The 17,278-nt window shown below is 44.6% G+C and overlaps 1 protein-coding gene across 1 annotated transcript; it reads right to left on the minus strand.

Moving 5' to 3' along the window:
- Positions 1 to 1,270: 1,270 nt before the first annotated feature.
- LOC118503467 lies at positions 1,271 to 4,275 on the minus strand. The gene is made up of 4 exons (XM_036036802.1): positions 3,781 to 4,275; positions 2,999 to 3,555; positions 1,897 to 2,911; positions 1,271 to 1,465 (listed from the first exon to the last, which is right to left on the minus strand). The coding sequence occupies exons 1-4, from the start codon at positions 4,273 to 4,275 to the stop codon at positions 1,271 to 1,273; spliced, it is 2,262 nt and encodes a 753-aa protein (XP_035892695.1).
- Between the last annotated feature and the right edge of the window lie 13,003 nt (positions 4,276 to 17,278).

Below are 17,278 nucleotides of genomic sequence, written 5' to 3' on the forward strand. Positions count from 1 at the left end.
TATACTTATCGTGCGTAAAATGTGTTTTTTAGCCGACTTGACTGCCGCTTCCCATAATCCGCCGAAGTGAGGGGCCCTTGGGGGAATGAACTTCCATTCCATTTCGTTGGACGAACACCAATTGATGATAGACCGGCGATCGTCATCGTTCTTCTTCAGCATTTCGTACACGCGATGCAGCTCGTGGGCAGCTCCCTTAAACGTTGTCGCGTTGTCGGAGTGTAACTCGCACACCTTGCCTCGGCGTGCCACAAAACGACGTAGTGCTGCCAGAAATGCCGTAGTAGTTAAATCACTCACTAGCTCGATGTGTACGGCTCTAGTCGCGAAGCAAACAAAGATTGCGATGTACGCCTTCGTCGGACTCCGATTGCGGACGGGTGATTTCAGCATAAACGGCCCGCAGTAGTCCACTCCACTGATCGAGAAAGGTCTGGTCGGTGATACTCTCGACGTTGGTAGGTCAGCAACACTTTGTTTCACGAGAGTCGGCTTGTTTTTGAAACAAACGTGACACCGGTGGTAAACAGCCTTAACGAGATTCCTCCCACCAATCAACCAGAATCTTTGACGAAGTGTTGCTAATAACAGTTGCGGTCCAGCATGCAACAGTTGAAGATGATACGCCACTGCCAATAACACCGATAGTGGGTGCTTCGCCGAGAGAATCGCTGGATGTCGTCCTTCTTCTGGAAGATCAGCATTTCCGAGCCGGCCACCGACGCGTAACACACCAGTATGGTCGATGTACGGTGACAACCACTTCAGCTTCGATTTGTCGGAAAGATGCTTCTCTTGAGCTAAAACCTTTAGCTCCTCCGCGAACGAATCCCTTTGGGCTAACTGGCATAACTTCAGTTCGGCCCGACGTAGTTCCGTGGCTGTAAGCGGTGGAACACTCTTCTCCTCGATGTGTGGCGCATCCTTGCAGCTTACTCTCGATGATTTGTTGGCTCCCTTGATGCACTCCATGAAGCGTAAACAATAAGCTACAACTCGTCTCAGCCTGTAGTATGATGAGTATCGCTCGAACAGTTTGTCACGGAACTCACACCTCGTAGAAACTGTGACAATCCGTGACGCCGTCGCCCGTTCTTCGGTGACACCGTCATTCTCCTTCACTGCTGGTGGATGATTTGGCCATGCATCATGACTGTAAGCCAACCAACGAGGCCCATGCCACCAACGTTCACAATTAAGCAGCTCCTCCGGCTTCAGACCCCGTGATATGTCGTCTGCTGGATTATCACAACCAGGAACGTGACGCCACTCAGCTATCCGCGTTTCTTCCTGTATCTGCGCCACTCGGTTGGCGACAAATGGTTTCCATCGACGTGGTGGAGAATCCAGCCAATACATTACCGTCATTGAATCGGTCCAACAAAAGGCCATCGTAGATGCCGGTAACGTTCGACTCACCTTCTGGAACAGTTGGGTTGCTAATCGTGCGGCGCACAATTCCAACCTGGCGATCGAGTGCGTATTCGCCAATGAAACCACTTTTGACTTCGCTGCTAACAATTGCACCGTCACAATGTTGTCCGTCGATTCTGCGCGTACATAACAGCAAGCACCATATGCACTTTGTGACGCATCAGCGAAGACGTGCAATTGCAAGCTGACCGTTGTAGGTTGGGAGATAAAACGTGGCACTCTTAATTCGCGTAGCGAATATAACGTTGAATGAAAGCTTCTCCACTCTTGTTGAAGCTCACCGGGCAGTGCACGTTCCCAATCCCAAGCCTTTCCATTCTCCTTCAAACTCCACAAACGTTGTAGAAAGACTTTCGCGATGATGATTGTCGGACCCAACAAACCAAGTGGGTCGAATATGCTTGCCGTGTACGACAAGATCAAGCTTCTCGTTAATACTTCAGCTGGTTGTGGAAGGCCAACCTTGAAGGAAAACGAATCGTTGGCGGGTTCCCAAACCAGCCCCAGCGTCGAAACAGCTTGACCATCCTTCCACTCGTGCATTGATTGAATCGCAAGATCTTCACATGGGACATCTAGAAGCGATTCTGGAACGTTAGATGCCCACTTTTTCAATGCGAAACCAGCTGAATCGAGCATTGCGGTGATTTGCTTTCGCACTTCTACTGCTTCGTTAAGGTCAGTCGCTCCTGTTAGTAGATCGTCGACGTAAAAATCACGTAACACGGGATCAACTGCCTTCGGGAATTGATCTTTGTGGTCATGCGCAACCTGCTGGAGCGTTCTAGTGGCGAGGAATGGAGCTGACGCCGTGCCGTAAGTAACGGTATTCAGCTCGTAGGTCGATATCGGATCCAGGGGGCTCTTTCGGTACCTGATACGTAGCAGATTCCGATCGATGATGTTGTGGAGAATTTGCCGGTACATTTTTTCCACATCGGCCACTAATGCGATTGCGTAGGACCTGAATCGCAATATAATCGTTAGTAGATCTTCCTGGACAATTGGGCCAACTAGTAACGTATCGTTTAAGGAGTATCCCGAGCTCGTTTTACAGGACGCGTCAAACACGACCCGTACTTTTGTGGATGTACTCGATTCCTTCACCACCGCATGGTGAGGAATATAACAATGCGGAACACTATCATCCACTGGTTCGGTAAGTTTTCGCATGTGACCAAGTTCCTCGTACTCTTGCATGAAACGCTTATATTCCATCTCCATTTCAGGGTTGATCTTCAATCGCCGCTCCACAGCCATCAGTCGTCGATCCGCAATCTCCTTTGATGAACCCAATACTATATCTGCTCTGGGATTACGAGGCAGACAAACGATGTAACGACCATGGTGATCACGCGTTGTAGTGGCAGCATAATGCTTCTCACAAGCATCTTCCTCAAGCGAGAGAGCGGGTCCCTCTAGATTGGTCTCGTTCTCCCAAAACCGTTGCAGCAATGTATCGAGAGACTCATGGCTCCTAATTGAGTGGCACGAAACAGGACTAGCGACTGAAATGTGGGAAGTATTCCCAGCAACTGTCCACCCAAACGGAGTCTCAACCAACCAAGGACCGCCTTTGACCAGTAACTGCTTCTTTCCGGTATGCCATTCCCAATATGCGTCATTCCCAATGATCACATCAACTCTTGAAGGAAGGTTAAAGGCAGGATCAGCCAACGGAACGTCAGGGAATTTCCAACCAGCAACATCGATTGGGGCAGTCGGTATCTCAGCACAAGGGGAGTTCACTATCAGGAACTCAAGTGGCGACGAAAATGGCGCTGACTTTGACTGCACCGTTGCGATGATCGAACCCTTGGCTTGCTGAACACCCTCACCGATACCTGTCAATGCAACGTTGATCTTTGTACGACGTGTCAGCAGCTTCCGCGCTAGGGATTCGGACACGATATTGCACATGGATCCTGAATCCAACAACGCTCGTGCTTCATGCCGAATGCCATGGTCATCGACTAACCAGAGAACCACCGTTTCGAGAACCACAATTTCATTGCTCGAACCTACGTTCATGGTTACCTGTGGCGGTGAATCGTCGTGCAACATGCTGTGATGACGTGCGTTGCACTTGTTGCAACGGAAGACGGAATTGCACGACCGTACCTGATGATTCGGGTTCAAACAGTTGAAGCATAGTTTATGCTTCGCAATCACTTCACGCCGGAACTTTACGTCTCCTTTGCAGAACTTCGGGCAGCTTCGTAGATGGTGTGGCTCTGCACACTCTAATGGACAGGATGCGTAGGATGTGCTGCTAGCTGGCTTCCGCGTTGACACTGAATTGCTCACGTATCTAACCTTTCCTCCCATTCTTCTTTCTCCACAGGCCACCGGCGTTTGTTTCGATTCAGATATCTTCGCTAACGTTTGGGACGAACGAAGGATTCGGATTCTATCCTGCAGGAAATCGATTAGATCTGAATACTTATCCTTGGGGCTGGCCGATGAATGCTTTTCCCAAGCTAGGATGGTTGATGAATCCAATTTGAAGAACAGCAATGTGGTGAGGGGAGTGTCCCAGTTGTCAACCGGTTCCTTCAGCTTTCTTAAACCGTTCACGTGCCGCGTGAACTCGTCCACAAGCTGCGCCAATTCATCCACAGATCCTTCATGCATCGCGGGAAGGTGATGCAATGTTCGATAATAATCACGGACTAACATGCGCGGGTTATCATACCGTTTCAGCAGCGCGGCCCAGGTGGTCGCATAGTTGTCCGCGGTCAATGTGGTATGCTCGAACAGCAGCGCCGCCTCACTCTTCAATGATGACAACAGATACTGAAGTTTCAGTATCGAAGGTATATCTACTGACGAATCGATCATTGCCACGAAGCGATCACGAAACGTGAGCCACTTCGTCGTATCACCGTCGAACGTGGGGAGATCGATTTTCGGTAACCGCACATTAATTGATCCGAAATTACCCGTTGAGTTCAGGCTAGAATTGGCTTGCAAAATCGACGCGTTGAGAGGATTGGCTTCACACGGTTGCTTTTGCAACAAAAATCCTTTCACCTTTCGGTACACACTGTCCATTTCACATCGCTCTTGCAGCAAAGCTTCTAACGCTTCGGGAGATTCTTCCAATTCCTCCAGTTTTGCTACCGCGTTCAAATAATCTTGAACATGCCGTTCTAGCTGATCCAAGCACACTGGTATTTCACCCACATCACTTTCACTATAATCGTTTTTAAATTGTTCAATGTTCTTCACAAGCATTTGCGCTTGGCGCTTTTTTAATTGCGCGGCTTTGATTTTCTTCTCCATTTTCTACGTTGCTTCACTAACACACACGTAAAATGAACAAAGTTCAATGTTCTGCACTTCACTAACACTTAATACAGACGATGTAACGTTCACTTTGAATTTGATTCGAAATTGTTCACAACCTGCTGCGTTGCATGCAAGTTTCGTTAGAATACGATAGGAGTGATGGCCGTTAAAATGGAACCACGCTTCGCAATGGCGTAGATTTCCGATGAAGCTAAGCTACGCGGGACGCTAAGCTTTGCCTGTTGCCTTAAGTTGATGCGTAACAACAACTTTCACTCCAGTAAGTCGATTTGAATAAATCGCAACACAACTCACGAGAAAACAAACGAACATACAAGGGTTCACGTGCACGTAATGACCTTTCACAGCAATTCGCGCCAATATGCGGAGCAAGACAGCGAACTGTTCGTTTCCTCACAAACACAGAGATGATTCACGTCACTGTGTACGGTAATTAACGTAGTGAATTTTTTCCGAAATCACTAAACCGACTTCACCAGATCCGGTTCGAAGGACCAAAATGAGTAGAATATTATCACTGGTTGGGAGTGATTTTTGTGATATCAGACGGACGTTAAAGAGTTGTAGTGTTGCGCGCTCGACTTACAATTTCATACTGTTTATTCACTGGTCCGGTTACAAGTTCATCCTATTCGATTACATAGTTCATCCATTGGTCAAGTCACTTTCCCCTTAATTCACTTCTAAGTTCGTTCGTGTGCGTCAATTTATACTATCTGCTTATAGTGTTGTTCCTTTACCATATTTCGTGTAATAATTAATATTTCATGCATTTTCTACAGCATGTTTGCCGTTTTAGCGAAAGGTATCAACCAATCGCATAGGTTATCTAGAGTTTGAACCCTTAACGGTGATTCCACTTCAACCATGTACCGGGCTCTTCTTTCCTGAATTTGGTGTGGTAGCCTAGCAGTCAACTCCAACACCAACGTATGATCTTTCAGGTAGTCCGGTTACCTCATCAAGTTTACTGTTTGAATGAGGTTTTCTAAAGCGTTTACCATTTCCACGACAATGCTTTTGGAATCTCTTCGGATTTTATACAGATTATTACGTAGTTCAAGATACACTAAATCTGTTCTCCCGAAGGAGTTCTTTAGGCGTGTCATTATTTCTGGTACGTTTGAGGAATCCAGCATTAATTGTTGAACGCTTTTGAGGGCTGGTCCATATAAGGACTGTTTAAGGCGGTTTAAATTCTCTAAATTAGAGAATCTTCCCTCCTCATTTGTATCATCAAATGTTTGTTTAAAATTCAGCCATTCTACTGGATCCCCTCCAAATCTCGACAACTGCATAAGCGATTGTCTTTTTAATAGTGTTTCTATGTGCGGCGATCCTTGTTTGTCGCTCGCAATAGTTGTTACTGCTTTTAAAAATTCTTTTAACTGTTCCTTTGATTGTTCCTGTTGACCAATCAATAGTCGTGTGAACATAGCCTCTGTATCCTTACTATCAGATTCTTTGGGCAATCTATTAAGTTCGTACGCTATTTTTTGACATTTTACGCAAAGCCAACATTCCTCTGGCTTTGGTTTACATGATAGTTTGGCACATGTTAAATGAAACCATCTATCACATTCATAGTATGAGATCATGCTTTCTTCGGAAGAGTCTTCCGCCACGCACAATCGGCAACTGCCGGAAGTGTTCGTGGTAAATTTATAACGCATCTCGGCGGATCTTTAAAATTCCTACTCTGAGCTATAGATAAGAAAGTTCGACTTACCGTTTTCGGTGTTACCTTTCCTTGACGTGCCCGGTAGTTCAATGTGGTCTCGATCTCGCTGATAACTCAACTGAGTAAGTCAACTGACTTACTCCGTTAAGATACGCCTTACGAGAACTCTTTTCCACGTGCATATTGCTGATAAGCTTCCTTTATGCACTGGTATTTTATGTCCTCAATTGTTTAAACTCGAGCACTTTAATGCGATCGCAACGTCATTCACTCGGTTAACTTATTGTTCTGCGGTTGTCCACGTACTGATTGTTAAACACGATTTATGCTATAATACGATTTCTTTCATCAGCATTGACGTCTTCACTAAAGAGTTTTTCTTTCTCAAACATTTAAAGTTTCTTTCGAGTTTGTTTCGGATGTGAAATTTTTTCGTTCACTTCGGAGCCGTATTGTAACACTATTGTTCTCGGATAGTAAAATAACGTACTCCTTTTAGTTCTACCTTTTTGGAAGAACTTTATTACCCTTTGGTATGGTTTAGTTCGGAGCCGTGTTTATTGCTTAGATATAGCTTATATCACGCACTGGCACTCACTGATGCTCTCTGATTTTGTTCTGCACTTGTGCGCATTGATATGATTGCAACGGCACTCGATCGGTTAACTTATAGCACTGTAGTTCTTACGTGTATTAATTGTAAACCGTTTCACTCGCTGCAATTCACTTTATTTTTCACGAGCGCAGAATTTGAATCTGAACCTTTTTGAAGCACTGATTGGTGCGGGTTCAGTTAGAGGCTGTTCTTTTGGTGACAGCACACCACGAACGTAAGTTCGCTCGAATGAGTTGTTAACGCGCGCGGATATTAACAACTCCTCTCTGGAGCCACCATTTGTTAGTTCGATAACGAACCGTTGATGAACCGACCACGCGAAGGAATGATCGATTCGGAGATCTCCGCGCAGATTCCTGGCCTTGTCAGAGTTGCTTGAATCAGGCGGCTAACCTTTTTTCCTGGATAACCAAGAGAAGTTTTTAGCGGCGGACTCGCACTTCACTAACTCGGCATGGACAACGGGAATGCCGTAGCTCGATCAGACGATTAACCTTTTTTCCTGGATAACCAGGAGAAGTATCTAACCGTGGTTCTTGCTTGGCTAGATTTCGCCTAATTCTTCCGACGGAGTGGGGAGACACCAAAGTGCGTAACCAATTTCCGGAGGGAAGGCAAAGGTGAAACTTTCCCGATTCTGTATGGATACCCAAACAATGAAACACAAGCTTCTTCGTTGAGGTTTGGATTACAAGTCGCTTTTATTCTCAAAAAATCCTGTCTTATATACTAAAATTCTGTGGGAAAAAGAACATGCAATAGCATTACATCGATCTCCTTTGTCCTAACTCGGTATGCCGATGTGTTTGACCCCTGCCAGGCGTCGACTAGTGTAGAAGGTCTGTAACGTTACAATGTCTGGCGATTGTTACCCTATCGTTTTATGACCATGGGTAATGCATCGCGCATCTGTGGTTCAAGTGCGTATGTTTATTTTCCTATTGCCTTTTGCCTGCGCGTCGTTTACTCTATTCGTCAAGTTGGTCTTTCCTTCACTGCCCTACGACCGTGCCTTGATATTCGCGTTGGTCGTTTTTTCGTGAAACTAATCGCGCAATGACAATGTATGCGTTGTGTTCTAGTGTTAACCCTTTTCGGCCCATGTTCTTCACTTTCGTTTTTATTACATGGCTTGAGTTTATTTATAATTTTCATATGTCTGGATATTGTCCCTTTTTCGAGATATTTTATGACATACCCTGACATGTTACCATAATTTCGTCTTTCTCGCGGTATGAGGCCTCTCTGTGACTTAAGGTTGTTTTCCTAAGACAATATTTGCCGATGAGAATATATACTAAACAATGATATTTAGTTATTTAAAGTTTCTCATCTATCTCTTGCATGCCTGTCAGTTTAGCTCAATTTTATTTTGTCGCGTTCGCAACAACAAGAGTACGGGTCGTAGTATTCTTGATATTCGGAGAAGCTGTTGCGTGAATATGACGTTAGAAGCTAACAAGAAATAGTTCTGAACTAAGCAACAGCCAATGCTACTGGGACAGATACTCCAAGTACGAATGTGATTGGTGTTAATGCCTTGTTGGTGTCGATTCTCAACAGAGAGCGCTAGTAGTCTAGCCCATTTCATAAAAGAAAATAAATTTCCAGTGTGCCCCTAAATGTAGGTCATGCATGTGCGTATTAACGAGCAACGAACCAATAATTAAAATTACGAAAATAGTTATGCATCGCTAGAACTAAAACGAATGCTTGTTGAGATATATAGGCAAGGAAGTGCACTTTCATCGGGGGAGGGAGAGGTGTTGTGGATGGTGGATTAAACTTTACTTAGGTGAAGTAAAGTTGATGGATGATGTGTATCTTCCCTCCAGTGCAATATTAGTTCACTTCAGTTCAGTCCAGTTCAGTTCAATTCAGAGTATATATAAATATCCTTAAGACTATTTCGGTATCATGTGTAAATAGGTTTCTCGCTTTAATTATAGTCTTCTCAGTCTAGCATTTAATTTGAACTTAAAATTACGTCTGCAAATACCATGATGATGATAACACTCAAAATACGTGTTCATATTTATTTCAAAGTTTAGTCCCACCCTTTCCCATCCTTGATTTCCCTCCCTTTTTATTTTTACTTAGTTCCATACAGTCGAATACTCCGGATTAAGATTCGTTACGCAAACAAGACGAGAGTTACGTTCATACCTAAGACTCGACTCATAATGTATGAATTTAAACACTCAATTTCGACATTTTGACTTGCCTGTCCCTTTGTCAATACATTAAATTATCGATCATTTTGGTGACATCGAACAGTCGAAAAATTACCGGTTTTTCTGTTGACTTAACAGTCGAAGGATTAGAAAATACCTATTATTTTCTAGTTTTAGTAAAATACAACAGCAAATGTTAAGAACTTTCAAAGCTTTATCACCTTAACCAGCAGGCATTGTAAAACTTTGTCCAGAGCATCTGTCTAAACGATGAAGATGAGATCTGTCTAAACGATGAAGGACAAATAAATATTGTTTTACACAGCTCGCTGTTCATTTGACAGTCATTCATAACAAGCGGCTGCCGGTACTAATGAAAATTTATTCTTTGAAGTTGAGCATGTCAAGGTAAATGTCACAGCTTTGTGGCAAAGTACTGCTCGGGAAGGGATAGTATATTAATCGAATAGTTCTTAGGTAAATGATTGAAGCAAAATGAATTCAGCGATTCACCAATAGTAGTTTTATTTTCATTGTCATCCGTAGTTTTCATCATTTTCTTCATTGGCACTACAACTTCGAGAGGTTTTGGCCGGCAATTACTAGCTTTCTTTATTTCACTTTCACTGCTTTGTAGTCAATCCAGCGGATAGGGAGATTCGATCCTCTGAAGTGCATAAACACCAAGTGCAATTTAGGGACAAATATTTCACTGTCCTTTCTTTTGCTTATCAATCAGATGTATAACAAACTTAAATGTTCTGCATGATAGCGTAATGTCACGCCATGAATGCAGGTAAAGTAATAAGCGTGTAAACGTGTCCACAATCTCGTCCAAGGATGCCTACACGAGTGTTCCTGATGTTATGGATGGTTGGCTGTCTGTAGTTTATGCGAAATTGCTTTCGAATAAATCTTCTCGAGACTGGTGCTGTTCCGCCGACGCCGACGACTCGAAATTGCCGATGTCGCAAAGCCGATTGGGCTGCAGATTGGCGTAGGTCGTAGCACCCAAATGGTAAACAGCGCGAAAACCGCGGTCCAGACATGTGATGCGAATGTTGATTAACCGCTGCGCGCAAAATGCGGTGGATTTATGACGCGGTGTGTGACGCTTCTGACGCCATGACCCTGTTGGCGACATCCCCACCCTCGTAATTCCTTTCAGAGGGGTTACAATGCTATTACGCGTTTGATGGTACGGGTAATGGTTTCTATTGACTTCGGGGATGCCGCTTTACAATAACGGATGATATTATTATCGCAATGGTTTTCATGCTCATGGCTATTCCTATAGTTATCACTAGTTTTAGATCTTTGCTCTTCTTTTCGTTTATTGGCGAAACCGAAGACAGCTGTTTGAGTGATTTAATGTAAGTTTTGTAGAGTTTGTTTTGCCTCGCTCTAAGTTTGTAGAGTTGTTTTGCCTAACTGGTTGGATGGTTATTCCATTAGATTCTATGCTACATGTTTCGGATAGTGTGTTCACCCCTATATTGTGAGCAGGGTTTGTTATTATCCGATTGCAGTTTAAGGAAAATCTGTTTGGCTGCGTCGTATAGTACAAATTTTGTTTGGCGAGTGAAGATTGCCAAGTATTGCAGGTTTTATGTGCAGAGTTGGTCCAATGGCCCAGGCGACAGCGGCACTGGTCTTCACACGGCAGGGTCCCGGGGTTCAAATCCCATCCAGATCGGCTCCCCGTCAGTAGGTAGGGCTTACTACTTCACTACGGGTAAAATTAAGTCACAGAAAGCCAGAAATGGCAGGTCGAGACCTCTCGAGGTTGTAGTGCCAAGGAAGAGGAAGAAAATGTGATTAATGATGTTCCCTTTTATTTATTTATTTATTTAAAGTGTGACGGCTAGATGCCGTATAGTGGACACCGCGTGTGTTGACGAATTGCAATTTCACAAATATAACAAAATACAACATTTAACAAGGAATTTCCTCCCTGTCATATGCCTTATCCCGGGAATACTCGGCTGTGGATGTGTGGCTATTGCGGCGTGGTAGTCCAGGTCTATTGTGGTGGTTGTTGTTGTATTAAATTGCTATTAGAGGATGTTCGATATTTTGGTGCGGTTCTATTGCTGTCTGTGGGTGTGATGGTGGTGGTGGTGTGTATGAAACATACAACATCCTTTTGTGCTATCTGACAAAGAAGAAACAAAAAGATAACAGCAATCTGGACAGTACAAACATTTGCCAGCGTTCCTCAAACTGCCCAGCAGTGGTAGCCCAAGCTCAACCAGAAACTATCGACGAGATTCATCCCGTAACAGCAGGGTCTCTGCTAATCACGAGGCTGCACTCGCCGACCACCTCCGAACCCAACGCCTAGACAGAGGCTAGACAGAGAAGAGAAACACTGTTACTCAAAATAGTCTGACTCTCTTCTTACCACAGTGTCGGCATTAACCCCGGATGCTCTTGCTTCGTCAACGGATCACCCGTGGCACTACAAAAAAAAAAACTTAAGACAAAGACAACACAACGAATAACAAAAGGGTATGGCGGATATGGAATGGAAGGATAATGGGGATGCGGACTCAATGGATGAGACCTATGTCTCTGGCGAATCGCTAGATGAGCCTCATGTAGGCGAGGTCCCTAGTCGCCAACACTTCTCTTATTTCTGTAGCCGGTCGTCTGCCGATGCTCTCGACTGCGCCCAACAAGGAGGGTCTTGCGGTTTCAAACTCCACGCAGGACCACAGAAGGTGATCCACATCGTGAAATACGTCACCGCAGCCACACACCTTCGTCTGAGCCAGAGTTATACGCTGCAAATGAGCATTCAACGCGAAATGATTCGACATAAGTCGAGACATCATGCGTATGAATGCCCGGTATACAGAGAGCCCACCGAACCAAGGCCGCAGGGACACTTGCGGAGAGATCGAGAAAAGGAATCGCCCGAGATCATCCGCTTCCCACATGCTCTGCCAGCGAGACAGGAAAAGTTGCTGTGGTAGGCGAAGAAACTCTCGGGCCGAGATCGGACGGTCGTAAAATGCGCCTTGTTGGACGCCTGTTTTGGCCAGTGAGTCTGCCTTCTCGTTGCCGGGAATTCCACAATGAGAAGGTACCCACATTAGCGAAATCCTGAACGCCTTGTCAAACATTGAGGAATTCTACGATTTTCATGGTAAGGTAATCCTAACTCTTAATAGCCTTCGGGGATCTTAGTGCTTCAAAAGCGCTAAGGCTATCTGTAAAGATGAAGTACTGATACGAAGGTCTCGCTGCTATCATCAATAGTGCATACAAGATCGCGGCTAGTTCTGCGGTGTAAACACTACACGGCTCCCGCAATTTGAAAAATGCTTTGACGGATTCACTAAAAACGCCAAAGCAGGTGCCCTCCTTAGAGGACGATCCATCAGTGTAATACTGGCTTATATGGTCTAAATGGGGAGTTTATACTGGAACGTCGAAGCGAGCGGTTCAGGAGCTTGTGTTTTCTCCCAAATCGCTCGTTATCAGCTAAAGCCGGTTTTTTTATCTTGAGTCTAATCTCTAAGTAAAAGTGATCATCGATCCCAAAGCGTTAGTGCGTTTTGCCTATGGGGAAGCGTAAAAAGAGAGAGGTGCTTCGGCCATCTCTCTCTAACCCGTCGGAGCTTACTCCAAAAAGCCGAAAGAGACTCTTGTGTGCGTGAGTGATGGTACTCCTGACGACGCCGATGAGGAGATAGGAGAATTTGCAGAGGTGAGCTACAAGGGAGGAGCTCGTCGTAAATCGGTAAACGCTGCCCCATCCGATAACAATATATCTGCAGCAGCATCCAAGGAGGTTCGACCGCCGCCTGTGGTTGTAAAACAACCTTCCTTATTTCAGCTCAAACATGAGCTTAAAGATTTTTCTGGAGTGGAATTCCAATGTATTGGAATAGGAGTTAACGTTTACGTGAAATCGCTCGAGGATCACCAACGCCTGATCAGCCTTCTTGAAGGAAGAAAGGATGCGCTGTTTTATACTCACGACATTCCGCAGCCACAGCCATTCAAGGCTGTCCTTCGCGGGCTGCCGCTGACGGATGCCAACGAAGTTATGGCAGAACTGCGAGACTGCTATTCCATGAAGCCAATTGAGGTTTTTCGTATAAAACGACGAAACGAAGACACGAACACGTACTCATCGCACTTGTATCTAGTGCATTTTGAGAAAGGTACATGTTCTCAAGAAGCCCTCAAAGAGGTGCTTACGATTCAATCCATCAGGGTACGTTGGGAGGCGTATCGAGGTGGACGTCGACGATTGACACAATGTCTTCGATGTCAAGCTTTTGGACACGGCTCGCGCAACTGTCGAATGAAGCCCAAATGTCCAAATTGTTCGCTAGAACACGTGCTGGCAGAGTGTAAAGCGGCAAGTGACACACTACGGTGCGCCAATTGTAATGGAGGTCACAAAGCAAATGACCCTCAGTGTCCTCAACTGGCTAAATATCGTCAAATTCGGGAGCGTGCATCAGCAACGCTCAGCAACGAGTAAATTTTCGTAAGGCTATGCAACCTAAGGTGGTGCCTGCCTCTTCAGTATTCCCGCCACTGAATCCACGTGCTGAAAGACCCATTCCGACTGTGTCTGCTGCAGATACACATCGCAAGGAACCGCCTACTGTTGTCATCCCTCCTGGTATGCAGTACGCCATGGTGGCAAAAATGGCATCACCATTTCGTTGCAACACTGTGGAAGCCCCTCTCCCATCTGACACCGGAGCTCCGCTACATGATGCAGCTACTTTAATGGGCATTTTCACAGAGATGGTTGAGCGGCTCAGCACATGCCGTTCCCGTCGAGACGAAATCACCGTCATCGGGGAGTTTGCTATTCGCTATGGCTAACAAACTCCGAATCGCCACCTGGAATGCTTGTTCTGTGAGACCGAAGAAAATCCCGCTTGCTGATTTTCTTCGAAGACAAGCCATCGACATCATGCTTATCACAGAGACCCACTTAAAACCGGATGTAAGTTTTGCGCTTCCGAGCTACAACTTGGTACGGATGGATCGTCGCGGGTCCAATACGCGAGGAGGAGGGGTAGCTATCGCCGTTAGAAGTGGTATACTCTTCACCCCGTTACCGAGGTACAAAACCACAATGTTAGAAGCTGTCGGAACTGAAGTACATTCAGTCACTGGGGCAATACGGTTCGCAGCTGTATACTGCTCGCTCCAAGGTCGGCATGACCTTGGTCACGATGCTGCCTTCAAGCGCGACCTCTCCATCATCACCAGAACGAATGCCTAACTTGTCGTGGCTGGTGACCTTAATGCTCGACACCGCATGTGGAACAATATGCGCTCCAACACCAACGGTAGACTTCTCTTCGACCACGCCCAGCAAGGTCACTACACTGTTGAGTACCCAGACTCTCCGACCTACGTAACATCGAGAGGTTCATCCAGCACCTTAGATATTTTCTTAAACAACGTTGGGATAGGGAAGCCAGTGACGCTGGATGAGTTAAATTCCGATCATTTTCCGGTATTAACTGAGGTGACCTTTACAGCTAGCCGTAGTCCAAAACTACAACGAAAGGACTTCCTCAGTGTTGACTGGGCGCGTTTTGGCCGGTTAATGGACGGCGAATTGCATGAAACAGAATGCAATACGGTTGAGGAGATTGACCTTGCGATTGATATGGAAGAAAGGGCAATTAAGAAATCAGAACAGGTATGTGTTAGGACTAAGCCCGTTCCGAGTGAGTTTGTGAACATAGACCCCTATACATTGGAACTGATACAGATGCGAAACCGATACAGGAGAGTCTTTCAAAATACTAGTAATAGGCTTTATAAAGGTCAAGCAGCATCTTTGGCGAGGGTGATCTCTTCAAAAATTGCTGATATAAGGAATGCGAATTTTGAACGGGTTGTTTCCCGAATGGATGTTCGAATTCCACTCTTTTGGAAAGTAGCCAAGATCCTTAAGCAGAGATCCAAACCTGTCCCTCGTTTAACAGTCAGTGGAAACATTTTGGTCACTCCCTACGAAAATTGCAATGCCATTGCTGCGCAATTTGCTAGTGCACACTTGCTAGGTACTAATTTTGTTAGTCCTTTTGAAAGGAACGCTACTGAAAGCTTAAGATCAGCTCATCAAGCTAGCTTCTCTAGACCAGAACATGACCGTGTGACCGTGAGAAACGTCCGATATGCACTGAAGCGGATGAAAAACATGAAGGCTCCCGGTATAGATGGATTATTCAACATCCTACTCAAAAACCTACAAGTGAAAGCACTTACCTTGTTGGCTACCATTTTTGATAGGTGTTTTGTGCTGGGATACTTCCCTAGCGCTTGGAAGAGTGCTAAGGTGGTTCCCATTCTCAAGCCCGGTAAGGATCCTACTCGTGCAGAGAGCTACCGACCAATAAGTTTACTCTGTGCTTTGGGTAAACTATTTGAAAGAATAATCCTCGATCGTCTTCAAAACCGGGTGTCTGAGCTGGAACTCATCCCTGCAGAGCAGTTTGGTTTTAGATCAGGTCTTTCTACTACACAGCAATTGCTTAGGCTCAAAAATATCATTCAGGCAAATAAAACAGCATCTAGATCCACTGCTGTTGCCTTTTTGGATGTTGAAAAGGCTTTCGACAACGTTTGGCATAGTGGACTAATTCATAAGCTATTAGTGTACGGTCTTCCAATGTTCTTGGTGAAGATCGTCAGCAGCTACTTGGAGGATAGCACATTTCGGGTGGCCTTAAGCTCTGCGATGTCTGATGCCTTACCAATTCCCGCCGGAGTACCACAGGGTAGTTTACTTGGACCTTTATTGTACATTTTGTACACAGCGGATGTACCTGATCTACCCTGTGATGGTAAGTTGTTCCTATTTGCAGACGACACTGCCATTGCCGTAAAGGGCAGAAACGTGGTAGAGTTTAGGAACAGGGCTCAGAGCTGCCTAGATATTTTCCTCAAATATGCTACAAATTGGAAAATCAAAATAAATTCAACAAAAACCCAAGCGGTGCTGTTTCCCCATCGGTATAAGGTCAAACTTTTGACTCCTCTTAATTGTAGCCGTATTCGAGGAGAAGGTAACTTTGTAGAGTGGTCCACGGTCATTAAATACTTAGGACTTATAATTGATCGCAAGATGCTCTTTCGAGAACATGTTCAGGGTATTTTGAACAAGGGTCACATGCTAATTATAAGCCTGTATCCCTTGATTAATCGTAGATCCAAGCTATCACTACAGAATAGGCTCGCATTGAACAAACAAATATTTTCACCAATGGTTACTTACGCAATTTCGGTGTGGAGGTCCTGTTCACAAACTAACTTAAACAAAGTGCAAATTATGTTAAATAAGGTATTGCGCATGATTTTAAATGCCTCAAGATACACAAGACGAGAGGATCTGTATGAAAGTGCAGGGATTAAACCAATTCATGAACTAGCTATAGAAATGAATGCGATGCTCTCCGAGAGATGCATGTACTCAGAATATGAAATAATTCGTAACATAGGAGCCTCACTCCGATTGTAAATCAAACTAGGTGAGATAGGTTAAAGTAAAAATAAGCTAGGGTAAGTTTGTTATTATAATTATATATTTAAGGTTTTTAAGTTATTGTTCATTAGTTTAAATTAGGTTATCGTAGGCTACTAGGTACAACAACAACAAAAATCATTTATTTCAATCAATTCAACGCATGCCATCGCAATAACACACAACAAAATCTTTACACAAAACATACAGAATTTAGGTTAGAAAAGCGCATTTGAACGCTGTATATAATCAAACTACTGTACTCCCACTGTGTCGTTTCTATAACTTTATTTCCATACTCCAAAACAGATCGTATTGTGGTTTTGTATAAACGTAACACATCTATTGGATGTGCACCCCACCAGAATCCAGTAACAGTTCTTAAGGTGTATTTTTGCACTAAATATCTGATGTACTTATTCCAGTTAAGCTTAAACTGATCTGAGCTTAATCTAAGCTGAACTGAGCTTAATCTGATGTACTTATTCCAGTTAAGAATTAAACCAAACTCCTAGGTATCTCAAATCGTCGGCAATGTCTATTCTTTT

The sequence above is a fragment of the Anopheles stephensi genome, chromosome X (assembly GCF_013141755.1).
Source record: "Anopheles stephensi strain Indian chromosome X, UCI_ANSTEP_V1.0, whole genome shotgun sequence".
Lineage (NCBI taxonomy): Eukaryota > Metazoa > Arthropoda > Insecta > Diptera > Culicidae > Anopheles > Anopheles stephensi.